The 26,700-nt window shown below is 39.4% G+C and overlaps 11 protein-coding genes across 11 annotated transcripts; 7 read left to right on the top strand and 4 right to left on the bottom strand.

Annotated features, from left to right (window-relative positions):
• Window positions 1-539: 539 nt before the first annotated feature.
• PRX1 (thioredoxin peroxidase PRX1) lies at window positions 540-1,325 on the top strand (the record flags this gene model as incomplete). Its single annotated transcript, XM_018363370.1, has 1 exon — window positions 540-1,325. The coding sequence occupies one exon, from the start codon at window positions 540-542 to the stop codon at window positions 1,323-1,325; it is 786 nt and encodes a 261-aa protein (XP_018223499.1).
• Window positions 1,326-1,571: 246 nt separating this feature from the next.
• SEF1 (Sef1p) lies at window positions 1,572-5,042 on the top strand (the record flags this gene model as incomplete). The annotated part of the gene is made up of 1 exon (XM_018363369.1): window positions 1,572-5,042. One exon carries the CDS (start codon window positions 1,572-1,574, stop codon window positions 5,040-5,042), a length of 3,471 nt encoding a protein of 1,156 aa, XP_018223498.1.
• A 764-nt stretch (window positions 5,043-5,806) lies between these two features.
• UBP13 (ubiquitin-specific protease UBP13) lies at window positions 5,807-8,056 on the top strand (the record flags this gene model as incomplete). Its single annotated transcript, XM_018363368.1, has 1 exon — window positions 5,807-8,056. The coding sequence occupies one exon, from the start codon at window positions 5,807-5,809 to the stop codon at window positions 8,054-8,056; it is 2,250 nt and encodes a 749-aa protein (XP_018223497.1).
• Window positions 8,057-8,331: 275 nt separating this feature from the next.
• On the bottom strand, window positions 8,332-9,312 carry PRS4 (ribose phosphate diphosphokinase subunit PRS4; the record flags this gene model as incomplete). Its single annotated transcript, XM_018363367.1, has 1 exon — window positions 8,332-9,312. One exon carries the CDS (start codon window positions 9,310-9,312, stop codon window positions 8,332-8,334), a length of 981 nt encoding a protein of 326 aa, XP_018223496.1.
• Window positions 9,313-9,709: 397 nt separating this feature from the next.
• On the bottom strand, window positions 9,710-10,999 carry AST1 (Ast1p; the record flags this gene model as incomplete). The annotated part of the gene is made up of 1 exon (XM_018363366.1): window positions 9,710-10,999. One exon carries the CDS (start codon window positions 10,997-10,999, stop codon window positions 9,710-9,712), a length of 1,290 nt encoding a protein of 429 aa, XP_018223495.1.
• Window positions 11,000-11,541: 542 nt separating this feature from the next.
• On the bottom strand, window positions 11,542-11,790 carry KTI11 (Kti11p; the record flags this gene model as incomplete). The annotated part of the gene is made up of 1 exon (XM_018363365.1): window positions 11,542-11,790. One exon carries the CDS (start codon window positions 11,788-11,790, stop codon window positions 11,542-11,544), a length of 249 nt encoding a protein of 82 aa, XP_018223494.1.
• An 885-nt stretch (window positions 11,791-12,675) lies between these two features.
• Window positions 12,676-13,278, top strand: RPS8A (40S ribosomal protein eS8; the record flags this gene model as incomplete). The annotated part of the gene is made up of 1 exon (XM_018363364.1): window positions 12,676-13,278. The coding sequence occupies one exon, from the start codon at window positions 12,676-12,678 to the stop codon at window positions 13,276-13,278; it is 603 nt and encodes a 200-aa protein (XP_018223493.1).
• A 741-nt stretch (window positions 13,279-14,019) lies between these two features.
• On the top strand, window positions 14,020-15,093 carry AAR2 (U5 snRNP complex subunit AAR2; the record flags this gene model as incomplete). The annotated part of the gene is made up of 1 exon (XM_018363363.1): window positions 14,020-15,093. The coding sequence occupies one exon, from the start codon at window positions 14,020-14,022 to the stop codon at window positions 15,091-15,093; it is 1,074 nt and encodes a 357-aa protein (XP_018223492.1).
• A 2,508-nt stretch (window positions 15,094-17,601) lies between these two features.
• Window positions 17,602-20,820, top strand: ILS1 (isoleucine--tRNA ligase ILS1; the record flags this gene model as incomplete). Its single annotated transcript, XM_018363362.1, has 1 exon — window positions 17,602-20,820. The coding sequence occupies one exon, from the start codon at window positions 17,602-17,604 to the stop codon at window positions 20,818-20,820; it is 3,219 nt and encodes a 1,072-aa protein (XP_018223491.1).
• A 320-nt stretch (window positions 20,821-21,140) lies between these two features.
• Window positions 21,141-21,494, top strand: ATG8 (ubiquitin-like protein ATG8; the record flags this gene model as incomplete). The annotated part of the gene is made up of 1 exon (XM_018363361.1): window positions 21,141-21,494. One exon carries the CDS (start codon window positions 21,141-21,143, stop codon window positions 21,492-21,494), a length of 354 nt encoding a protein of 117 aa, XP_018223490.1.
• Window positions 21,495-22,152: 658 nt separating this feature from the next.
• On the bottom strand, window positions 22,153-26,697 carry NUP170 (Nup170p; the record flags this gene model as incomplete). Its single annotated transcript, XM_018363360.1, has 1 exon — window positions 22,153-26,697. The coding sequence occupies one exon, from the start codon at window positions 26,695-26,697 to the stop codon at window positions 22,153-22,155; it is 4,545 nt and encodes a 1,514-aa protein (XP_018223489.1).
• Window positions 26,698-26,700: the final 3 nt, after the last annotated feature.

The raw sequence follows: 26,700 nt of genomic DNA, 5'->3' as shown, positions 1-26,700 counted from the left end.
CGAAGGCAGGACAAATCAAAGAAGGAAGAAAGAAGTGTGCAAAGAGCACATAAAAAAAAAGAAAGAAAAAAATTTAGCCTGGCTGCTCGCTCGTACCCCCCTATGAGAACCCGTTCTAGCACACCTGCTGTCGTAACCACTCGCTATCTGAGTTCCCTAGTTTTTGCTGTACTTTGCACCATTTCAACTAAACGATTTTATATGCATATATATATACACATATATTGGCGGTATATTCTTAAGCAATATGAGGGTATCACCGTAGACGGCGTGGGCGGCTATTTTTGCACGAGCCATCAGACCGTATTTAGCGACCTGATCTGGGCGGCTATTTTTTTTTCATTTTTGGACCGAAAAATCTCCGGGAGGGGTTTCCCGGCAAAGAGCCGCCCCGGAGATTTTAATTACGTAAAGCAAAGAAGGGGCCGCAAATTGTTATTGCTGCTATAAGATAAAAGGAAAGTAGAAGAAGAGACGAATTACGGTTTAACGAAGTAGAAGAACAGAGGCGGAATAAAACACTACAGTCAAGCAAAAAGATGTTCGGTAGAATTTGTAATGCTCAATTGAAGAGGACCGCGTGGAGCGTCCCCAGACAGGCTTACTTGCAATGTCAGACTATCAAGACATTTGCCACAGCACCTATTCTGTGCAAGCAGTTTAAGCAAGGTGATCAGCCAAGATTGAGAATAAACTCGGAGGCCCCTAACTTTGACGCCGACACGACGGCTGGCAAAATCAACTTCCATGACTACCTGGGCGATTCATGGGGGGTCTTGTTCTCGCATCCCGCAGATTTCACACCCGTATGCACCACTGAAGTTGGTGCTTTTGCCAAATTGAAGCCGGAGTTTGACAAGAGAAATGTCAAGTTGATTGGTCTTTCCGTGGAAGACGTTGAGTCTCACCAAAAGTGGATTCAAGACGTCAAGGAAATCGCAAAGGTGAAAAACGTGGGGTTCCCCATTATTGGGGACACTTTCAGGAACGTGGCCTTCTTGTATGACATGGTGGACGCCGATGGGTTCAAGAACATCAACGACGGCTCTTTGAAAACAGTGAGGTCCGTCTTTGTCATCGACCCCAAAAAGAAGATTAGACTGATCTTTACTTACCCCTCCACAGTCGGGAGAAACACTTCTGAAGTGTTGAGAGTCATTGACGCTTTGCAATTGACCGATAAGGAAGGTGTAGTCACCCCCATCAATTGGCAGCCTTCAGATGATGTCATCATCCCTCCCTCTGTCTCCAATGATGAAGCCAAGACTAAATTCGGTGATTTCAATGAAATCAAACCTTACTTGAGATTCACCAAGTCGAAGTAAACCACCCTACGAACTATGTACACGTATATATGAATAACTACATCTTTAGTTGAATGAATATACTAGTTTCCTTTTATTCTACTAGCACCTCACTCTTCACGAAGGACCTCTCATTGGATCATTTTTCTTAATATACTACAATTGAGTGGCATCAAAATATTGTAGGCATACAAGTAGTTGTTGGGACCCTAATGGCCAAGGACTGTATACAAGAATTATCGGGTACTGCATACAACTATTTTCGTCATGGTGAAGGAGAATTCAGATTCGGACCAAGACCAAGACTTTAGTTCTGCTCATATGAAAAGACAGTTGGAGCAGCAGCAGTTGCAACAACAGCAGCAATCTCCGAACAAAAAACAACGAATGCCTCATCATGATGACAGCCACCAAATCAACCATAGGCCTGTTACCTCGTGTACGCATTGCAGGCAGCACAAGATTAAGTGCGACGCCAGCCAGAACTTTCCCCACCCTTGCTCCAGATGCGAGAAAATTGGTCTTCATTGTGAAATCAACCCCCAATTTAGGCCCAAAAAGGGCTCACAGTTACAATTATTGAGGCAAGACGTGGATGAAGTCAAAGCCAAACTAGACACCCTTTTGGCCAATGACGGCGTTTTCGTCCATTTTCTACAGCACATCCCCATGGGCAATAGCATTTTGAATAAACTAAATTTACGTCCAGCTCCGACTCCAGGCACTATTATCCCAAACCCAGATTCTTCTCCCTCATCGGGCTCTCCCACTTCTTCCACAACTCAACGTGACAGTAAGGTTTCTGTGCAGACGTATTTATCCAAGGAACCTCAACTTCTACAAGCCAATCACAGTAACAGCAAGAACAAGTTCAAGACAAGTAATGAGCCTGCTTCCCGTACAACGCTGCGTGCGTCTTCTTTAGCCGCAGGCGTGAAGAATAAAGTGGAGACAGACCCAAATAAACTCCCACCTTTGTTAAATGATTCAGCCTTGCCCAATAATTCTAAGGAAGGTTTGCCTCCTGCTTTGCAGATGGCCTATTATAGAAACAATTCCGCAACCAACACACCCAATGGTCCCTTTTCTCCAAACCATGCATCATCTTCTCCTCATAATACACCGGCTACCGCCACTTCCATAATGAATAAGGGGCCCTCTACAATTATAGCTCACGCTGATACAAATAAAATACCAAATAAAGCGAAAACACCTGTGGTGGCGACCACCACCACTATGCCGTTATTACCATCGCCGCATGCGAGCGTAGATGAGTTTGTGCTGGGCGATATAAGAATCTCCATTGACAAAGCTAACAGATTACACCATGTATTCGTGACTAGGTATCTACCTTATTTCCCTATTATGTACTCCAATAATGCCACCGAATTATACTCTCAGTCGCAATTACTCTTTTGGACCGTAATGTTGACAGCGAGTCTGTCCGATCCTGAGCCGACAATGTATAGCAAATTAAGTTCGTTGATAAAACAGCTAGYYATTKWWWYMWKKWKRMKRCGAMCMCCKAGATCTACACACATCTCACAAGCTCTACTAATATTATGTATTTGGCCTCTACCGAACCAAAAGGTTTTGGATGATTGTTCTTATCGTTTTGTGGGATTAGCCAAATCATTATCCTATCAACTTGGGTTACATAGGGGTGAGTTTATTTCTGAATTTACAAGAACTCAAACTTCAATGCCCAATGCCGAAAAATGGAGAACTAGAACTTGGTTGGGAATATTCTTTGCCGAACTTTGTTGGGCAAGTATCCTTGGCTTACCACCTACTTCACAAACAGATTATTTATTAGAGAAAGCCTTATCTTGTGGTGACGAAGAACCAGACAAAAATAGTAATAATACTAATAATAACAACAGCGCTAATGTTAATGATGATGAGAATACGACTAATACAAATGATGAGTCGCCCAGTGAAAATAAATACAAATTACCAGAAAGATTTAGAAGATTATTAAGTTTGGCAAATTTTCAAGCTAAACTATCTCATATTATTGGTTCTTCCACTTCTAGTCCAGATGGGTTACTAGAACCAAAATACCGTGCGGAAACTTTATCCATCTTAGGTAAAGAATTAGACTTGCTAGCGAAATCTTTAAAATTTCAAAATGATGACGTTGTAAATATCTATTTTCTTTATGTTAAATTGACCGTTTGCTGTTTTGCTTTCCTACCTGAAACACCTCCTACTGACCAAATTCCATATGTTACAGAAGCTTACTTAACGGCCACTAAGATCGTGACTTTATTAAATAATTTGTTGGAGACCCAACAATTAATTGAACTGCCGATTTACATCAGACAAGCTGCTACATTTTCTGCGTTAATACTATTCAAGTTGCAACTAACTCCTTTACTCCTTGACAAGTACTTGGACTCTGCGAGACAATCAGTGGTCACTATCCATAGACTTTATAGAAATCAGTTAACTGCGTGGACCACGAGTGTAGAAAACGACATTTCCAGAACTGCAAGCATGTTGGAGAAATTGAACTTCGTTTTAATTACGCATCCAGAAGTGTTTGTGGAGGAGGATGGTATCATTTCCAGAATGAGATCCCATTTAACAGGTTCCTTATTTTATGATTTGGTTTGGTGTGTGCATGAGGCGAGAAGAAGAGAGATGGATTCCGAATACAATAAACAAGCATTAAAAAGAGCTGCTGAAAAAAGGAAGTTTTCTTCCAATGACATTTACAGTGATCCTTCATCTACAGGTGGGATTATGGATAGGAAACTTTACCCATTACCGTTATATAATCACATTTCAAGAGATGATTTTGAAACTGTGACAAAGACCACTCCGAGCGGAACTACAGTTACGACTTTAATTCCCACCAAAAATGCTCTAAAGCAGGCTGAAGAACTTGCCAAGACGAACAACAGAGACTCTGATGGCTCTATCATGGAAATTAATGGGATACCGCTTTCTATGCTTGGAGAAACAGGCAGCGTGAAATTTCAAAGTTTATTCGCTAATACAGGTAATAATAACGATTACAATAACAGCAGAACCGTTTTAGACGCGTCTACCATTATACCGGTGCCCTCTAATTCAGGCTATCCATTAATCTCTAACACCATTTCGAATAACGATCCGCGAAATACGAACCTGGACTACCACAATATCGGACTCAATGCAATTCCTGATAACCTTTCTATGAAAAGATCAGTAAGCACTCCCGTGAGTCATCTACCTGCATCCGTTCCAGGAATCAGAAACCCGATTGCGGGCTTATCAAATACTGTTAAATTGGCTATGGACCACCAGGGCCAAAGACAGCATAGTAATCTACAAAATGTTGCCGTGAACTATAACAACAATCAATTTGACAACGCAAATCCCATCGAAAGATCACAAAGTAGTATGTCTCACTCTCGTACGCCCGTTGCTTCGAAGTCAAATAATATGACGGATCTACATTCTGTGGTCTCTGATCCCGGTTCTTATAAGAACAACGGATATCCGCCTTTGAGTTTGTTTGCAAATAACGCCAATAACAATAGTAGTAGGGGAAACCAGCAATTCGCCACAGGTGGCAATGCTGTAACTCCCCTCAACTATCAAGCCACGGATAGCGAAAACAATGCCAAGACTCCCGGAAACAAATTGTCGGATTTCTTTCAACAGCAAAGTGCAGGTTGGATAGAAGGTAACTCCAGTAATGACGACTTTTTTGGATGGTTTGATATGAACATGGAGCAAGGATTTTAATGACCGTAACGTTTGTTTATTTACCGATGGTTTTCCCTTGTCCCTTTACTTAATTTATTTATATTCTGCGAAGACGACTACACAGGACTTCGTTTCCTGCTATTTATACATATTCTTTTTCGGAATCTCTCCGATGTAACAATATTCAAGAAAGGATCAACACAAGGATCGTCTCTTTATGTGCTTTCACAGCATCTCTTATATATTGATTGAGCACGATATGATCTGTTATATATTTATCTCCCTCTCTGGTAACTTCTATTATTTATATGTTTATATGCCGCACTACTCTGTGCACATCACGCAAACTCACGAATAACGATATTATGTCTCTCTTTACACGCAGCACAAAAGGCAGGGTCTTCCTTTTTCTCCAATGCTAAATTCCTGCTGCTTATCCCTATTCGTTTGGAGACCGTCGTCAATCTTAGCGGAAGGCTGAAAAATACGTCGATCCGAAAGTGTTGAACATAGAGATGAGGTAGTTGAAACACAAAGATAAGGAGCTCGAGGAAGACAATTGCACTACTTTGTGAAGGATAAGGCTAGCAATAGAGGTTTTTTGCTTTACAACTGAAGTTTTTTTGCTTTTTGCGTTTTCTTTTTTTTTTCCACTTACCAATACCATTATTGGCTATATCATATCTTGCCTTTTGACTGTTTAGTCCATCAAACTATAGTTGGCAAAGCAAGATCGTGGCACTAGAAAAATCGCAGTACTTTCATTAACAAAATATTAAAGCCAAGAAAAAAGTAACGCAATCATGATCAGAAGATGGTTTACGATAAGCAAGTCGGGAAAGAAAAAGAAAGACACCAGTGATACAATTACAGAAGAAGTAGAAAAGAATGATTTTAAGCCAGTGAGCTACGATGTAAATGATGAAACATGTGACAGTACGCCCTCTGACAACCCCTCCAATACCCAACTTGCCCCTAATCTGGACATAAAAGAGACATTTTCAAATGAAGATAATAATTTGCAGCTTTCCTCCGGATTAGAGTGTAATTCCGAAACATGTAACCATGAGAATGGGAGTTACAGCCAGGACGAAATTTTTAATTTGTCGATGGCAAAGACTACGACTACATGCGGAGAAGTCATCGTGGAAGAAAGCGAACCACCTATATTGGCTACAATAGCATCCGAATCAATGCCCTATGGAGACGGCTCCAATAAGGTATTTGGATATGAGAATTTTGGTAACACATGTTATTGTAATTCTGTTCTTCAATGCCTTTACAATCTGTCCTCATTGCGTGAAAATATTTTACAATTTCCGGAAAAGCCAAGGGAATCTATTCAATCTAGAAAACATGACATGAAAGGCAATAAACCAAGAATATTCACCGAGGCTAGTTTTGAAAAAAGTGTTGTAAATACTAATGGTCATGTACCCAACTCTAGATCACAAAGCACTGATGAAGGAAAGCCTACTCCCATGAATTCCATTAGTTCAAATGCAACAGGGCATTCAGAGAAGAAGAGCAAATTTTTTAAAAACTTTGGCGGGAAGCATGCACAAGATAATTATAAAAAAGAAGGAAGCACTGCATCATTGCCTGTTCCTAAACCCTTCTCTGGTTTGCAAGACGCTCCTCCATTGATAGTGGAAACACCTAATGAGCCTGGTGCTCCAAGTAGAATGAGCTCAGAGAACGTCACAGATAGACCCCCAGATGACCCTCGTAATATTATCGTTGGTAGAACATTCACCAATGAAAACTTCTCGAGAGGTAGTAGTAATAGTAATAATCTCGATCCGAAAGGAGAAAGCAATAACAGCCTGCTCTATCCACTCGATAAAAGAGATACTAGAAGGTCAAGTTCTTCTTCTCAAATATCGCCTGAATACAGAAAGAAGTCCGCTCTTATTCATGGACCAATCGTTAATGTTGACCATAGCTTAAATGAATCCGGTAAAGCTACCCTATATTCAAGTTTAAGGGACATCTTTGAATGCATAACTGAAAATACGTATCTAACTGGTGTCGTATCGCCTAGTTCATTTGTCGATGTTCTTAAGAGGGAGAACGTTTTATTTAATACCACTATGCACCAAGATGCTCATGAGTTTTTTAATTTTCTGCTGAACGAATTGAGTGAATATATAGAGCGTGAGAATCAAAACATGGCCAATAGCAACAGTATTAATAACAGTTGTGGTTTGAATAAAACCGCAAATTTCATCAATGATCTATTTCAAGGTACTTTAACTAATCAAATCAAATGTTTGACTTGTGATAACATAACATCCAGAGACGAACCTTTTTTGGATTTCCCCATAGAAGTCCAGGGCGACGAGGAAACAGATATACAAGAAATATTGAAAAGCTATCATCAACGAGAAATGCTAAATGGATCAAATAAGTTTTACTGTGATGAATGTTGTGGTTTGCAAGAAGCCGAGAGGTTGGTTGGCTTGAAACAACTGCCGGATACTTTAGCGTTGCATTTGAAGAGGTTTAAGTACTCTGAAAAACAGAACTGTAATATCAAACTCTTCAACAACATTCGCTATCCTCTAACATTGAACGTTTGCTCTTCGATAGACTCTGAAGTTTGTCAGAAATATCAATTGGCCGGAATCGTTGTTCACATGGGCGGTGGACCTCAGCATGGGCATTATGTTTCTTTGTGTAAACATGAGAAGTTCGGTTGGTTGCTATTCGATGATGAAACAGTAGAAGCAGTCAAAGAGGAAACCGTGTTAGAGTTTACTGGTGAATCTCCCAATATGGCCACAGCATACGTTTTGTTCTACAAAGCAATGCATCTAGATGCTTTTAATAAAAATGGCAGTGTTAATATATCAAATGAACATGAGGAGAATATAAACGACTTAATCAAATACGATGACTGGCTAAGAGTTAGCTACGATAATCAGAAAAAAAAAGAGGAGGTTATTACACCAGAAGAAGTGGACACTGCTTTAGACGATAGTTGTGTTTCTACTACTCCTGTTAAGCATTCTAGGAAAAAATCAAGAATGTTTAGTTTCAGGAAAAGTTGAGAATTATTTGCATATTATGAGAAGTTACGTCCAACGTCTCTATTAATTATTTTTTTTTTATATACTATTTCAATTCTTACTTAAATAATGTCTTCAAAACTAATCTTTTTTTTAACACTTTCCAGGATTATTTCGCCTTATATTAAAGTTTTGTTTCAAAAAAAAAGGCTTTCCCAATGAGTTCATATTCCAACATAACTTTTTCTTGTTGTCTATGGCAGAAGTATAAAGACTATTTATTATGCTAGCGGTTAATGTTTTGAACGAAAACCGTTCTATATTGGAGCATGAGTGAACAAATAGGATACAGATTCACCGTTATGTAATCTTCTTATAGCTTCAGCGAAAGTTGGACTGATATCAATTTGATCAGCAATCGGTAAATCTAAATCCACTGGAACGGTATTCGTACAAACAATCCTGGATAGCCTGCTGTTTCTTAATTTTTCTCTTGCAGAACCAGAGAATATACCATGCGTAACAATGGCTATGACTTCCTTGGCGCCATGTTCCAACAAAGTGTCACAAGCTTTTACCAACGTACCGCAAGTGTCAGCCATATCGTCAACCAATAAACATGATTTATTGGTGACGTCACCGACAAGCACCATTTTTGAGACTTCATTTGCCTTTTGTCTTTCTTTATGAATCAACGCAAAATTCAAATCTAATTTGTCAGCCAAAGCTGCCACTCTCTTAGCACCTCCTGCATCAGGTGACACCAAAATGGCATTATCGAAATCAGTTTTTGTTCTAATATAATTCAAAACACTTGGTTCTGCATATAGGTTATCAACTGGAATGTTGAAAAACCCTTGAATTTGAGAGGCATGAAGGTCCATGGTGATAACGTGATCGGAGCCAGCAGTTTGCAACAGATTAGCAATTAGTTTTGCTGTGATTGGAGAACGGGATTTATCCTTTTTGTCTTGTCTTGCATATGGGAAGTTAGGTATGACAGTGGTGATTTTTCTTGCAGATGCAATTTTGCAAGCATGAATTAGAATCAATAGTTCCATCAAGAAATCGTTGATCTCTTGTTCGCCTATCCCAGTTTGGATAATGTAGACATCTTCGTCACGGAGACTTTCACCTATGGTGACAGAAGTTTCTTTATTGGAATACTGGTACACACCGACTTTGGAAAGTGGGATACCCAGTCTTTTTGATATGAGTTCAGCTAAATCAGGATGAGAGTTCCCTGCCAATAACTTGATGCTATTAATAGCCGTATCCTCTCTAGACTCGGAGTTCATTCTTAGTTGATGGTATAATGGATGTGAGGACTAAGAGTCTTGTACGTCGTACAAGTCACAACTAAATATCTGAAAATTCGATGACCATCAAGGGCCTCGAAATATTTTTTCTTCAAGTTTTTTAATGACCGGAAAAATGAAAAAAAAAGTTGACAGTAAGGCTAATATGCTAATAAAACAGCCACTGTCATCTACACGCGTTTACGTCAAAACCGGGCTGGCTTTCTAAAGTGAGTTACATTGTTCAACTAAAAATTATATTATAAGTACTATAAAACTATAGGGAACTCCAAGAGAGGACAGAAATATTAAAGCATTAAAACATGGAGTTCGTTAAAAAAATTAAAAAAAGGGCAAATAAAAGAGAATTCATCTTGTGTTGAATACATCGGGGTATCTAAAACTTTTCGACGTTCATAATCAACTTTCCTTGAGCACGCTGGGTGGCCATGTAGGAAAATGCTTCTTTATGGTCTTTCCAATCGAACGTCTTATCGATGACACATTTGACAGTACCATTCTTTAAAAAATCGCCACATTGTTCAATCCAATCGTTGCTGGGGGAAGAAGTCTTTGCATTTGGATCAAAATAGTAGTGTGAGTAATTGTATGACCAGATGATAGAACCAAACATTTTTCTAGCATTGGCACTTGGATTGTCCCATGAATCAAAAATGTCTTCTTTGTAATTGGCAACGTAGTCGCCTACGGTGGTAACGTATGCACCGCCACCATGAATCAGCGAGCTGGAATGACTCAAAATATCGTAACCGCCGATGAAGTCAAGTACGATATCGAACTTACCCTCATTATATGTGAGTATGGTTTCTGCATCTGTCACTGAATCGAACTGGGAGATCTTCTTTTCTTCAAGCATTTTTCTTAATGGTTTACTGGCTTTACCTCTGCAGGTTAAGTAATCGATAAAAATCATTTCATCAGCCAAATCAGGAAAATTCTTCTTCAAGACCTGAGGTCCATTGGCCGATGTTACAATAACCAGTTTTTTCTGCACTTTGTAATGATGTTTCAGTAATTGAATGGCAAACATCCCGACTGACGAAGTCCCACCATTGATTAGGATGTTCGACTCTGGTTTCAGATACTTGTTCTTGGACAGTTTGTTTAGGATGTTGTACGCGGTTGCCAGACAGTATAGCGATCCAGCGGCTTCTTCGGCGGTGATGGAATCGGGTCTCAACAAGACCGGATCCACTTTCGGATCGACCAAGATGGAACTCTGCAAACAGCCCACGGCTAAATGTGGGTGATAGTATATACCATACACCTCATCGCCCACATGCCAAGCATAATTCAAGTTCTCCCCCACTTCAGTGACGACACCGCTGTATTCGCGCCCCAAACCAATCTCACCGTAGAGGGCAGATGTGTAACCGTTTCGGATTTTCATGTCTACAGGGTTCAAGCCCACGTTACTGACTCGAACTACAATTTTGTTTTTAGGGATAGGAGTTTTGATCTTCTTTTCATATGAAAACTCCATAGGACCTGTTTTGGAATGGAAAGCAAGCGACTTGACTGGAATGAACTTGACATGTCTCAGCGGTCTAGCAACTCTTTTCAAAACTGGCAGGTCTATGGGTATTTCCTTGGGAGCAGGCGCTGTGTGTTCCACAATCATCGCCTGCAGCTTAGGGTCCTGGTTCGCTAGAATATTTTTGGCCATTGTTTGACTTTTGCCTCTTGGTATGGGTTGCCCTATACGTAGTCTCCCGTGTGCTTGTAAAGGGGAAAAATGGCTCGTTAACTCCTCTGACTTTAGATCTACACTTTTATATACTTTGGTATTTTTTCACTATTTTGATAAAACGCTATTTCGTTAATGTCAACAGAAAAATCCCTCGCCTTTCCGGTGAAATTTGTCACAGCCATTTAGTGCAATATGAGATGAGATGATTGAAGCTAGGCGTGTAGCAAAAAGAAAAGAAAGATACAGTTGCAACCATTTCATAGTACGTATCATGTACAAAAAACGAATGAAAGATATATATATAAGTCTGCCCGGTAGTTCTTGCGTCTAGTAGAGAACCCATTCGAAAAGCTCGCAAAAATCATTTCTATTACGACTTGGGAAAATCCTTGCCCAAAAGCTGTGGCAAAACATGCCTTTGCTTTTGTTTGCATTCCGCAAATCCGCCTATGCCTTGAATATATGTACTTTTAGTGTTTTCTTCATTGTTCGTTTGCCATTTGCCATTTGCCCAGCGTTTAAGCGGCAACAGCAATGGGTTCAGGGGGTTGTATACCAGCTTCTTCGTAGTACTCAGCCAGGTCTTCCTTTTCAAAAACGACGTCAATCATCAGCGAGCAACTAGGGCAAACAGCTATTTTTTCACCATCAAACAGGTCGTCCAGGTATATTTGGAACCTGTCTCCACAGGGACAGGGGTACGTGAACATTTGATTTTCCGGCTCAAAGGTCATATCCTCAATTTCGATCTCGTCATACGTCGACATTTCCGTTGCTATTATGCGATCTGCGATCTGCTTACAGTCCTTTAGCTCTTGGTGTCTTGCTCTTAAATGGGCAGTGATTGGAATCGCTTTTTAGCGGAAAATGTCCTTTTTCTTCAGATTTGTCTCAGGACCCGTTTCTTTTTCGTGTAGCAGCCTTTTCAAAGACTGTACATCCAAACACCCTCTTTTGCACCCTTGCCTATCTTTTTTTTCTTATATCATTTTTTCTTCGCTCCTTGAGATGGGATCTCACCGTTTTTATTTTTTTTCTTCGGACTTGCCAGAAACCCACTAATTCATTGACGGGTTGGACTCGTCAAACCTCACTAGAGCCTAGCTTTTCCCTTGAGGCTTGGACCGGTACGCTCGATTGGATCGGACCGGGGCAGACAGAAGCAGTCTGGGCACTTTCTCTTTCCCTTGGGCAGTGTGGAAGAAAGGTGTTACTGGATGGATCTGCTTAATAGACGTTATTTACAGGCCTATCTTTAATATATAGGAAAATTTCACTGCACTTTTTTTTTGGATAGTGTTAAAAAGACGTTATAAACACACCAGGACAAAACGTATGTGCTATAGTCATATAAGAAATGAAAGTAGATTATTTTGAATGCTGCGGACTCCTCTTTAAAGTTAAATGAGGCAATAACTAAAGTGGATATGATTAAAGGGGATGATGAAAACAATTGACTTATAACAGAGTGATAGAAATATATATATAGGCTGTTGAAGCTGGGTGGACACAATTTAACAGTGTTTCCAAAGCGCTCGGGATGGGCTAGAAACCAACAAAAGCATAGTTCAAGATATGAAAATTCACATTTATCAAGAGTTCTTTATTTTACTAACAATGAATATCRATGATGTTATTATTGCAGTTACAAAATGGGTATTTCTCGTGATTCTCGTCACAAAAGATCCGCTACCGGTGCCAAGCGTGCTCAATTCAGAAAGAAGAGAAAGTTTGAATTGGGTCGTCAACCAGCCAACACCAAGATCGGTGCTAAGAGAATTCACTCTGTTAGAACTAGAGGTGGTAACAAGAAATACAGAGCTTTGAGAATCGAAACCGGTAACTTCTCTTGGGCTTCCGAAGGTATCTCCAAGAAGACCAGAATCGCTGGTGTCGTTTACCATCCATCGAACAATGAATTGGTCAGAACCAACACTTTGACCAAGGCTGCCGTTGTTCAAATTGATGCTACTCCATTCAAGCAATGGTTCGAAGCTCATTACGGCCAAACCTTGGGTAAGAAGAAGAACTCCAAGGAAGAAGAAACTGTTGTCAAGACCAAGAACGCTGAAAGAAAGTGGGCTGCTAGAGCTGCTTCTGCCAAGATCGAATCTTCTGTTGAATCTCAATTCAGTGCTGGTAGATTATACGCTTGTATCTCTTCAAGACCAGGCCAATCCGGTAGATGTGATGGTTACATCTTGGAAGGTGAAGAATTAGCTTTCTACCTAAGAAGATTGACTGCTAAGAAATAGATGAACTAAGAGTAATTTTGCAGAAGTTTTTTTCTCTCAAGAAAACTCTCGATTATCCTTATTTTATCCTCATCTCTTTTCATATAGTCTTATATATCATATATACTATTATCAAGTGTGTTTAATTATCATATCATTTCACCATGTTTAAACAATAGTATCACTTTATAGGAGACGTAAGAGTGCATGTAGTTTCAAGTTCGGAAATGCTATTCACACCCTCCACTGCGAGGCTTAAAAGCGCAAAAGAGAGGGAAGTAAGATGGTTATTTATGTGGATAGTCAGAGAAAAAAAAGCAATATTGTTATCTGCAAAACTTCGAGAAGTTCAGTACAGGTCTGTGTAAATATATTTTTTCATCATGTTAAAAAAGAGAAAGACATTTCTACGAGCCAATCACGGTTAGTCCATCTTTGAAAAATCCAGTTGGGTGACCACACCCATCTACTTTTTCAAAAGGCATCGGTGTCAGCTTATTGTTTTGTACTTTTTTGAGTAACCGGGAAAACTTAAGAAATAGACCATACTTTAAATTCTGAATGGTTTGATTATGCTGCCTTTATATAGGGACAAAGGATGAAGAAAAGACACATTTGGAAACGAAAAAAAAACTATATATATATGTCGCTACAGACGAACATGAATAACTTGAAGATTTAGGGCTTAATGATATGAATATACAGTTAACTTCCATATATTGAATACCAAATGTGAGTGTGAAGTGAATTGTTGGGCAACCGATGAATAGCGTACCATTTACATCTGTTCCCGTTGAAGTTACTATTGGTATCGACCAATATTCTTTCAATGTAGAGGCAAATCAACCATTCCAGGGAATTAAGGATATTCCCATTGACCACGTCCACGTCATTCATTTCCAACATGCGGATGATTCCGGTATGAGGTATGGTTACTGGTTTGACGGTAAAACGGGAAACTACTACATTCAATACGATTTCAATGATGGTATTTACAAAATGGTGGAAGAACAGAATCATTCAAAGTTCGAAAATATTGTTCGCGATTACAAAGAACGGCAAATGATGGTTTCGTATCCCAGAATTGACGAAGATGATACCTGGTATAATCTAACCGAGTTTGTGCGAATGGATAAAATCCGAGAGTTAATAAGGCAAGGTGAAAATAAGTTCTCTTACGTTGATTCTTCAATGACTACTTTGCAAGAAAATGAACTTCTAAAATCCAGCTTGCAGAGAGCTGGTTCCACAATGGAAAGTGAGAATGAATATGAATCTTCCCGTTGCTTTGATTACACGGTGGCTAAGTTTAAGTCCAGAGAAGCTATAAGACCAGGTCATGAAATGGAGGATTTCTTGGATAAATCCTATTATTTCAATGCCGTGGTACTCGAAGGAGCGTTCCAAAATTCGTCTAACGCGTATTTTGGAGAGTTGCAATTTGCGTTCTTAAACGCTATGTTTTTTGGAAATTACGGGTCAAGTCTACAATGGCATGCAATGGTTGAACTCATATGTTCAAGCTCATCAGTGCCCAATAAAATGCTTAAAAAACTAGACCATCTCTTGTATTTCCAGATAAAGACCTTGCCAGAGCAGTATTCAGATATCTTGTTGAATGAACGCGTGTGGAATACTTGTCTATATTCCTCTTTCCAAAAAGAAAATTTGCTAACCACGAAAGGTATAATGGAAAAGAAATATCCTCATCTAGTTGGTAAAGATGACGAAGATGAACTTATTTCCAACGATTCTGAAGAAGATTTTGAAGAAGATCCTGATGAAGATGACGAATACAAACCTACCATTGCCGGTGGTGTTTATTATCAGAAGTGACACCAAAATCGATATGCGGCGCTATCAACATAAGTGTTAATAAGTTATTCCTCGTGGAGGTTAAGGGTGCCCTTAATTAGGGATCGTTGTGGAAAGTTATAGAATATTATAGAAGCAACTACAAGGGTGGACGGAAGACCATTAAGGGATGTGTCATGCCGCCTAATTAGAGACCTGGTGGTGTATTTAAGCAGAGTACGTTGGTATACTAGATGTCTTGGCATACTAGCGTAAGAGGTTCGGGAAAAAATTGTATAAACAACAACAATAACAAACGAAAATGTCCAAAGCTGTCGGTATCGATTTGGGAACAACTTATTCGTGTGTCGCTCATTTTTCCAATGACAGGGTAGAAATCATTGCAAATGATCAAGGTAACAGAACCACTCCATCATACGTGGCGTTTACTGACACCGAGAGATTAATTGGTGACGCCGCCAAGAATCAAGCTGCAATCAATCCTCACAACACAGTTTTCGATGCAAAACGGTTGATCGGCCGTAAGTTTGACGATCCTGAAGTGACGACTGATGCCAAGCATTTTCCGTTCAAGATCATAGCTAGAGAAGGTAAGCCTGTCGTACAAGTAGAATATAAAGGTGAAACGAAGACCTTTACGCCTGAGGAAATATCTTCAATGGTGTTGATCAAGATGAAGGAAACTGCTGAGAACTATCTGGGGACCGCTGTGAATGATGCTGTGGTAACTGTTCCCGCCTATTTCAACGATTCTCAAAGACAAGCCACTAAGGATGCAGGCACTATTGCAGGTATGAATGTTCTGCGCATAATTAATGAACCCACCGCAGCTGCAATTGCTTACGGCTTGGATAAAAAAGGTAGGGCAGAGCACAACGTCCTGATTTTTGATTTGGGTGGCGGGACCTTCGATGTTTCTTTATTGTCAATCGATGAAGGTGTCTTTGAAGTCAAGGCTACTGCAGGTGATACTCATTTGGGTGGTGAAGACTTCGATAACAGATTGGTGAACCATTTGGCCACTGAATTCAAAAGGACGACGAAGAAGGACATTTCCAACAACCAAAGGTCATTAAGAAGACTGAGGACAGCAGCAGAAAGGGCAAAGAGGGCTCTGTCTTCCTCCTCTCAGACATCTATTGAAATTGACTCATTATTTGAAGGTGTTGATTTCTACACCTCACTAACAAGAGCAAGATTCGAAGAACTGTGCGCTGATTTATTCAGATCGACATTAGAGCCAGTAGAAAAAGTGCTGACTGATTCCAAATTGGACAAATCCCAAATTGATGAGATTGTTTTAGTCGGTGGGTCTACTAGAATTCCCAAGATCCAGAAGCTGGTTTCCGGTTTCTTCAATGGTAAAGAACCCAATCGTTCCATCAACCCGGATGAAGCTGTTGCCTACGGTGCAGCAGTTCAGGCAGCTATCCTTACTGGCGATCAATCAACAAAAACACAGGATCTTCTTCTGCTAGATGTTGCGCCATTGTCCCTAGGAATTGAAACTGCGGGAGGTATTATGACTAAACTGATTCCTAGAAACTCAACAATTCCAACCAAGAAATCAGAAACTTTTTCGACCTACGCAGACAACCAACCTGGCGTTTTGATTCAAGTCTTTGAAGGTGAAAGAACTAGAACAAGGGACAATAATCTGTTGGGTAAGTTTGAATTGAGCGGCATTCCACCTGCTCCCAGAGGTGTACCACAAATCGAAGTCACGTTTGATATCGACGCTAATGGTATTCTTAATGTGTCTGCGTTGGAAAAGGGTACTGGTAAGAGCAACAAAATTACGATAACTAATGACAAAGGTAGGTTATCGAAGGATGATATTGACAGGATGGTTTCCGAAGCAGAAAAATACAGAGCGGACGATGAACAAGAAGCCGAAAGAGTGCTGGCTAAAAATCAGCTCGAGTCATACGCATTCACTTTAAAGAACACCATTAGTGAACCAAGTTTCAAAGAAAAGGTTAGCGAAGATGACTCAAAGAAGCTAGAGGCAGCTTCACAGGAAACTATCGACTGGTTGGACGCTTCGCAAGCAGCCGCAACCGACGAGTACAAGGACAGACAAAAGGAGTTGGAGGCCATTGCCAATCCAATAATGACCAAGTTTTACGGTGCCGGTGCCGGTGCAGGAGCAGGAGCAGGAGCAGGTCCTGGAGGCCCTGGGGCAGGCGGCCCCGGCGGTTTCCCTGGATCCATGCCGAATCCGGGTGCTACAGATGGTGGAGGCGACTCCGGTCCAACGGTGGAAGAGGTTGATTAAGATTTTTTTTATCATCTATTTAGCTCACTCTATATAATCATTTATGCTTTAACTCTTAAACATTTGCGGGTAATGCAGGCCTGATGACAAAAAAAATTTTTTTTTGGAATTCAGAGCACGCAAGATATTTCGAAGCGATGATGACTCTTAAACATGAAAAATACCACATTGCGTCAGATACATATTTATGATTCCTATTATTTGATTTCTTTTTTAGTTTTAAATAAAAGCAGTAAACGAACCAAGGAAATATGTCAGAGAATAACACTCATTTCTCATTTCCAAAGGAGGAAGAAAAAGTTTTAGCCCTTTGGGATGAAATTGATGCTTTCCACACTTCGTTGGAGCTAACAAAGGATAAACCAGAATTTTCTTTTTTTGATGGACCCCCATTTGCCACTGGTACTCCACATTACGGTCATATTTTGGCCTCCACTATTAAAGATATCGTTCCAAGATATGCTACTATGACTGGTCACCATGTGGAAAGAAGATTTGGTTGGGACACTCACGGTGTTCCAATCGAACATATCATTGACAAAAAATTAGGAATCAAGGGTAAGGATGATGTCTTTAAGTATGGTCTTGAGAACTATAACAACGAATGTAGATCTATTGTTATGACTTATGCTAGTGACTGGAGAAAAACCATTGGTCGTTTGGGTCGTTGGATTGATTTCGACAATGACTACAAGACTATGTACCCATCCTTTATGGAATCTACATGGTGGGCTTTCAAGCAACTTCACGAAAAGGGCCAAGTGTACCGTGGGTTCAAAGTTATGCCTTATTCTACCGGGTTGACGACTCCATTGAGTAACTTCGAAGCTCAGCAAAATTATAAAGATGTCAACGATCCAGCCGTCACTATTGGGTTTAATGTGGTTGGCCAAGAAAAAACTCAATTGGTAGCCTGGACCACTACACCATGGACTTTGCCTTCTAACTTATCATTATGTGTTAACGTTGACTTCGAATATGTCAAGATTTATGATGAAACCAGAGATTGTTATTTCATTTTAATGGAGCCTTTGATCAAAACTTTATATAAGAAGCCAAAGAACGAAAAATACAAGATCGTTGAAAAAATTAAGGGTTCTGATTTAGTCGGTTTGAAGTATGAACCATTGTTCCCATATTTTGCCGAGGAATTCGCTGAAAGAGCCTTTAAAGTTATCGCTGATGATTATGTTTCCAATGATTCCGGTACCGGTATTGTTCACAATGCTCCAGCTTTCGGTGAAGAGGATTACAGTGCTTGTTTAAAGAACGGTATCATATCTGAAGATTCAAAGTTACCAAACCCTATCGATGACCTTGGTAGATTCACCGAGGAAGTCACCGATTTTGCCGGTATTTACGTTAAGGATGCTGATAAACTGGTCATCAAATACCTAACTGCTTCTGGCAATTTGTTAATGGCTACTCAAGTTCGCCATTCATATCCTTTCTGCTGGAGATCTGACACCCCATTACTATACCGTTCTGTTCCAGCTTGGTTCGTTCGTGTCAAGAACATCGTTCCAAAGATGTTGGAGTCTGTCATGGAATCTCACTGGGTTCCAAACACTATCAAGGAAAAAAGATTCGCCAACTGGATTGCAAATGCTCGTGACTGGAACATCTCCAGAAACAGATATTGGGGTACTCCAATCCCATTATGGGTTTCCGACGATTTCGAAGAAATCGTTTGTGTTGGCTCTATCAAAGAATTGGAAGAATTGACTGGTATCTCCGATATTACAGACTTGCATCGTGATGTCATTGATAAGATGACTATTCCATCTAAACAAGGCAAGGGTGACTTGAAGAGAGTCGAAGAAGTCTTTGATTGTTGGTTCGAATCTGGTTCCATGCCTTACGCTTCTCAACATTATCCATTTGAGAATGTTGAAAAATTTGAACAGAGAGTTCCAGCCAACTTCATTTCTGAGGGTTTAGATCAAACAAGAGGTTGGTTTTACACCTTAAGTGTCTTGGGTACCCATCTGTTTGGCACTGTCCCTTACAAGAACGTTATCGTTTCAGGTATTGTTTTAGCTTCCGATGGTAGAAAAATGTCCAAATCCTTGAAGAATTACCCCGATCCACTCATTGTTTTAGACAAATACGGTGCTGATGCTCTGAGATTGTATTTAATTAACTCACCTGTCTTGAAAGCCGAGAGTTTGAAATTCAAGGAAGAAGGTGTTAAAGAAGTTGTATCTAAAGTCCTATTACCATGGTGGAACTCTTTCAAATTCTTGGACGGTCAAATTTCCTTATTGAAAAAGACATCTGACATTGATTTCAAGTATGATCCTTCTGTAAAAAGTGACAACGTTATGGACAGATGGATCTTGGCTTCTATGCAATCTCTAGTTCAATTCATTCATCAAGAAATGGGCCAATATAAATTATACACTGTTGTTCCAAAATTATTGAATTTCATTGATGAGTTGACCAACTGGTACATTAGATTCAACCGTCGTCGTTTGAAGGGTGAAAATGGTGTTGATGACTGTCTGAAGGCTTTGAATTCTTTGTTTGATGCTCTCTTCACATTTGTCCGTGCCATGGCTCCATTCACTCCATTCTTATCAGACAGTATCTATTTGAAATTAAAGGAGTACATCCCAGAATCCGTTTTATCAAAGTACGGTAAAGATGGAAGATCAGTCCATTTCTTGTCTTACCCAGAAGTTAGAAAAGAATACTTTGATGAAGCCATTGAAACCGCTGTTTCCAGAATGCAATCTGTTATCGACCTAGGTAGAAACATTCGTGAAAAGAAAACCATTTCTTTGAAGACCCCATTAAAGACTTTGGTCATCTTACACAGTGATGAATCATACCTGAAGGATGTTGAAGCTTTGAAGAACTATATCATCGAAGAATTAAATGTTCGTGATGTTGTTATAACCTCGGATGAAGCCAAATATGGTGTTGAGTACAAAGCAGTCGCTGACTGGCCTATTTTGGGTAAGAAATTGAAAAAGGACGCTAAGAAGGTCAAGGACGCTTTACCATCAGTCACTTCCGATGAAGTACGGGAATACTTGGAAACAGGTAAGTTAGAAGTTGCCGGTATTAAATTAGTTAAAGGTGACTTAAACGCCATTAGAGGCTTACCAGAATCTGCAGTTCAATCTGGTCAAGAAACCAGAACCGACCAAGAAGTTCTAATTATATTGGACACCAAGATCTATTCTGAGTTGAAGACTGAAGGTCTCGCAAGAGAACTGGTCAATAGAATCCAAAAGTTAAGAAAGAAGTGTGGGTTGGAAGCCACTGACGACGTTCTAGTGGAATATGAACTAGTTAAAGACACCATTGACTTTGAGGCCATCGTCAAGGAGCATTTCGATATGCTAAGCAAGACTTGTAGATCCGATATTGCTAAATACGACGGATCCAAGACGGACCCAATTGGTGATGAAGAACAATCGATTAACGACACCATTTTCAAGCTGAAGGTGTTCAAATTATGAAAGCAGCTCATGCCAATATGTACAACCCATTTTTCCTTTCAAAGTGATATAGATGTATATGTGTAATTTATGTTGAAAGTAGAGCCATGCAATGAAGTACACTTGTATCAATTTGCACCATCAATGGCTCATAATCCTTATCTTATCATGGCACATGATCAACCATCACCCGGTTGATTTTTTTTTGGCGGCGGCAAAAAGGTTTGGTATAAAACTTGGAGATACAAAAAGGGGAACCATTGAAAGTAGAAGAGGGGATGGATAAGAAAGCTTAGCTACTGAAAGGTTGAGATATATATAATAAAATAACTACGAGAGATATGAAGTCTACGTTCAAATCTGAGTACCCGTTCGAAAAGAGGAAGGCCGAATCCGAAAGAATCGCCGAGAGATTTAAGAATAGGATACCTGTGATTTGCGAAAAAGCTGAGAAGTCTGATATTCCAGAGATTGATAAGCGTAAGTACCTAGTTCCTGCTGATCTTACCGTCGGGCAATTTGTTTATGTTATCAGGAAGAGAATAATGCTTCCCCCTGAAAAGGCCATCTTTATTTTTGTTAATGACACTTTGCCTCCCACTGCGGCGCTGATGTCTGCTATATATCAAGAACACAAGGATAAGGATGGGTTTCTGTACGTGACTTACTCTGGAGAAAACACTTTTGGTTGGTAGTCCTTTTCCGAAGCGAAGTGGAGCGTTAACAACTGAACGGAAACTATGCGGATTCATTAGCGAGCTATTATGTCGGTATAAGACTGTTTACATAAAAAATCCAAAAAAACAAATAAAACAAGGGTAAAAAATATTTATATATATTCATTAAGAAATTTTGTGCACGAGCGGAGTTGAGATTTCACCAGTATTTCCATAGCATTTCACTTCGTTGCGATATTTACTTCTAGATCATGATTAGCTCAATGTATCAGAAAGAAGGAATACTTCAAAATAAAATATAAAAAAACTACAAAGGAATAAAAATAAAAAAAAGGAAAAGAAGACCAGTTAATCACGCCCAAATTTGTCTTCGTTACGGCTGTTTTTTTCTCTGTCAAAGTTTAATGTCCCCCTCTGGCCTGTTCGTTTTGTCTTTCTTTATATAAACCTGATTTCTTTTCAAGATTTTAAATACCATATAATGGAAAAAAGAATACTAATAAGTAAGTAAACATTTAACTATTCCTGATATATAAGAAAAAGTAGCCTTTATTGATCTGATTTCGTCCTATAAAGTTCGTTTTAGTCAGTTTGCTTTATGGCGTTGTTTTTTTATATGTACAATTTCCTATATACATCTATATGTATATATATTATAAAACCGAATTCATGTTCATTATTCTTTGTAGAAACAAATACCTAAGTTATTGCCAGTGTTCTTGACGTACTTTTCAATTGGATCATTTTCGATATTATATTCCTTAAGATTTACAATATCGTCATAGGAAATGATATCTCTAAATTTTCTATCCGATTTGTACCACTCGTGGATTAACCAAGTCATTTCTTTATTGAATACGGCATTATCGGAGTCTGATGTTTCGATTAATTCTTTTAAAATATAGTACATCTTGTTGAAAGAAACGCCAGCTGTAATGAAGATCGTCGCTATTGAACCCGGTACGATGTGCTCTTTGGGAAGTGTTTCATAAAAAAAATTAGAAACAATAGGCAATAGCTCGAAAATAGGGAAAATAAATTCAGAGTCTTGAACGTTCTTACCAATTTTAATCAATACGTTAGACAGTAGGTTGATGAAGTTCATTGAGTCTTCTTTCTTTCCGGTAGCATTGAGTTCCATTCTCAAAGATTGAAACAGTTCATCCCACTTGGCCATAATCATCTCATGATCCCTGAAATCTGCTATTTTGAATATAAATAAGGCAATTTCATGATAACTCAAGGGCACAGCAAAATCATTGAACAGCTCGCTTGTACTCAAGATTTTACCATCCAACGTTTTGATCAACTCGTCCTTAATTGTGGGATCGATTCTTGCATCTGAATAAACAAGCGATAATATATCACCTTGAATACCGGCGACTTCACACGCATCTTGAATTCGACTAGCTAGTTGTACAATTCTTTGTTTTTGGCTTAATGGGGACACGCTATTACAAAAGCCATTAGCACGTGAAAGAAATTCGATTCTTTCAAATAGTGTAATTTTAAAATTCGACGTGGCTAAATGGTAAAGGATTTCAGCGGATTCAAAAAATTTAGATCTTCTTGAATAATAAACCCAGAGAACATTAGAGATTTTTAGTGAACTACCTGCCTTTTCCATTAAATAAGGAAGTATGAATGGAGTTTCAAGTTCTAATAACCTATTTTCTCTGTCCTGCGATACAAACCAATCATACATATGATAATGGAATAGTTTGTCGTTATACTTGAGGGCAATGTCGTAACTTTTTTGTCTCAGTTTCACTTCATCGTCATTAGATATGGAGATTTGTTTTTGGGTCTTGGATGGAGTTCTCATTTCAGCTAGTTCATCTACTTTAATTAAAGTTTCGAAAACCAGATCGTAAACTAGGATACGCTTATCGTAGTATTGCTTTCTTTCGTCACTCTCCAAAAATCCATTTGCCACATACTGACAAGCTAAGTTCCCCTTATCCATGGAGTTCGCGATATTCAATAAGAATTCGATAGACTTTGGATAATAGTTTACACTCAACATCATCGATACCGCTTCTTTTAATTTCTCGATAGATAGATCATCTACAATTTGTTCGAGAAGATTAGTAGCATTTTTCAAATGATAGTTTAATGAATCATAGTTGCGTAATCCAATTTCCTTAGCTCTTCTGAGATGTTCAATGGCTCTAAATCCTAATATATCGTTAGCAGAACAGAATGAGCCACAACGCTCTTGTAACGCTGTTGCAGTATACTCGATGGATGCTCCTTTAGTAATGTTTCTATTGATGATAGACAACAAAATTTCTCTAACTAATGATTTCGTTCTTTCATTGGGAGTGAATAGATCTTTAAAGTCCAGTTTTACTAAGTCCCTTTGCACATCCAGGTTAACAAAACTTATTATGTCTTTGAAACCGAGGAATTGGCTGTCAAATCCTTCGACTTCGCTTTCTTCATATAACACGTTTAAGAAAGATAGGCCTTCTTTTATAGATTGAACCAATTTTATTAAAGCGTTAATAGCGATGCTTTCTGCCTGGTTTGCGACTTCTTCGGTTTTATCAACCACTCTACCGTTCGAGTTGTTTGATAGCAAATATGGAGCTGATATTTGGGAAATGGAATCGCCATAAGTGATGAAGAATTCATTCAAAATATTAACTGAAGAAAGATAATACTCAATACATTCCTTGGAGATGGAGACTTTTGAAATTAGGTTTTTTTTTTTTAAAGCATCATTCGTCTGTGAGGTGGTATCAGAACTATTAATAGGTGCGGTGAGTGAAAGAGAAGGGTTGTTATAAGTTTGAAGGTCTGTTCTGCTTTCTGTAAAAGTTGCAAAGACGTGACTTCCCCAAATGTCACGAAATAGCCTCGTGATTAATAGTGCAATACCGTAGAATCTTGGAGATAGTATCACATCATCTAAATCAAAATCTTCTTTATTTGTAGTGGAAGGTTTGTTGAAACTGGTTAATGACTGTTGGAGACTTGTTGTGGTGGTGGACAAGGAAGGCTTGGATAACAAAGAGGATACAGTGGACACGGAATAACGGTTGTAGACTGGTTTGATGTCTACAACGCCGGGTATACCCATTGTCAAGAAAGTTAAAGCATTGGATCTTAATTTTTCAGACTTGTTTGATTTGCACGTAACAAATAACGCTGTGGAACAAGCCTCTGCAACACCATAGTTTAACACAAATGGCAGCGGATTATCAATTAGGTCCTCGAAAATTTCATCAGGGGTACGATATTTGTAGATTTCCACAGACGTATTTGTCAAGACTGCCACTCGTAAATTCTCTGATGTGTATTGTGTAGCAAATTCGTTGGCAAAGCCCTGTGGCTTTGTAGTTGCGTTGAATAGTCCTGATAATGGAACTATTTGTTGAACTGGGCCCGTGGTTTCTAAAAACGAAGCATTTTCAACATACTTACCGTGGGTTTTTAGAATACCATAGTCTGGTACACTAACAAAAAGTTTGTGTTGCAAAGTAGCTGGTGGCTGTCTGGCGGCTGTAGATGAAGTAGTTGCTGCAGATACGCCACTGATGGAAAGGTTTTCTTTTTTATTTGTCTGTTGTAATTGCTGAGATGACTTAATAACAGCAGAGAAAAATATGCCGGGGGATATAATGGTACTTGCTTTTGTAGTTTCCAGTAATACAGACGATTTCTTTTGAAATTTCAAGAGAACTGGTTCTGAAGACATTAAGTTTGAAAAAAATGGAAAACTTCTCTTTGCCTGTTCTTGTTGTTGATGTAGTAGTTCTTGTTGAATGACTTCGGGGGTCACAGAACTAGGAGGGAATTTGATAGATTCTAGTCTCAAAGCTTCAATGTTGAATCTACCCATGGAACCGTTAAAGTATAAACGCACACCGCCTACTGTCAAAGCTACCAAAAATAAATTGTTGCTCTCTTCTGGCGTGACAGAACTTATTTTAACAATTTTTAAGTATTTATGGCCCAGAATTGGTGCGGCTCTTGCTGTAGTAGTACCTATGATCCTGCTGATATAGGCTGGTTCAATGGACATGGGTCCCTCTAACGATTTCTCTGTTATTACGTATGCCCTGATAGTGGATTTAGAAGACAATGAATAAATGATACCTCTTTGTTGGTCGATGGTTAATTGTGTAATGGTTTCTTGGGCGAAACCGCCACTACTGTTGGAATTGTCTTCAAAAAACGAATGAAGGAAATCAACTCCTGGAATTTGAGATAGCAAATTAGTGGGTAAAAGACTAGATAAAGTAGACTGCGTCAAACAAATTTTACTACATTTACTATTAAACCAATCGTCTGAGCCCGAATACTGCAACTCCCAAATGTTCTGACCACTGCCCTGTCCTGCGAAAAAAATTCTACCTGATCGTTCATGAGACACTATGTCTATTATATCAATTCCTTGCACAGGAACAGATAAATGTGTATTGAACACACTTAGTTCATTGGTGGTCTTGTCCAAGGAAATGGCAAACATATAAAGATCCATCGTGGTGCATATTAAAAGCAACTGTTTAACAGTGGGCACAAAAGTGTTCGGCTTGGGTCTTACCAAGGCCACTTTACGGATAGTGTGCTTCATGTCGTCTATCACCTGGTACTCGTTGTCATTGTCAATGCTCCAGAGTATCAGTTTATTATCGATAGTTATCCAACATCGGTTCAATTCGGGAAAAATACCCATATCTGTTCTTGTTTCTGAAGTGGAAACCCCCTGTAAAATTTCATCTGGAATGTTAAATATGTCCTGTCTTTCGAAAGGAGTAAACGCTCCCAAACCATTTTTTTCTTTACTGAAATTATAGTCCACCCCGCTGTTATAGTACGATCTTTCATCGAGTACGGGGGTGCTAGTGTCCTTATGCTGCAAATGATCAATGTACTTCCCCGCCAGTTCCAGTGGCTTGGAAGTCCCCATCCCAGAAACACGAATGTGCTCATTCGTGTTGGACATACTAGGATTGATGCTACCAGAGGTGGCCCCTATGGCGCCCGCTCTCATAAGCGGATTGGAACCGGCAATTGGATATGAGCTTAATAAATGCATTGGTTGTTGTTGTTGTGGCTGCTGTGGCTGCTGTTGCTTCGTCGTGGACAAAGTCAGGCCATTCAAGCCAGCGTTAGATGCTTCTTGTTGGTTCGTTAAAGGGTACGATCTGCTGTCCGAGAACGTTTCACCGGCAACAGTGGACCCATTGTAGTGGGAAGAGCTTTGAAACATGGA

This window comes from Saccharomyces eubayanus, chromosome II (assembly GCF_001298625.1).
Source record: "Saccharomyces eubayanus strain FM1318 chromosome II, whole genome shotgun sequence".
Taxonomy (NCBI): domain Eukaryota; kingdom Fungi; phylum Ascomycota; class Saccharomycetes; order Saccharomycetales; family Saccharomycetaceae; genus Saccharomyces; species Saccharomyces eubayanus.
This window is presented reverse-complemented; position numbering and strand designations above follow the sequence as displayed.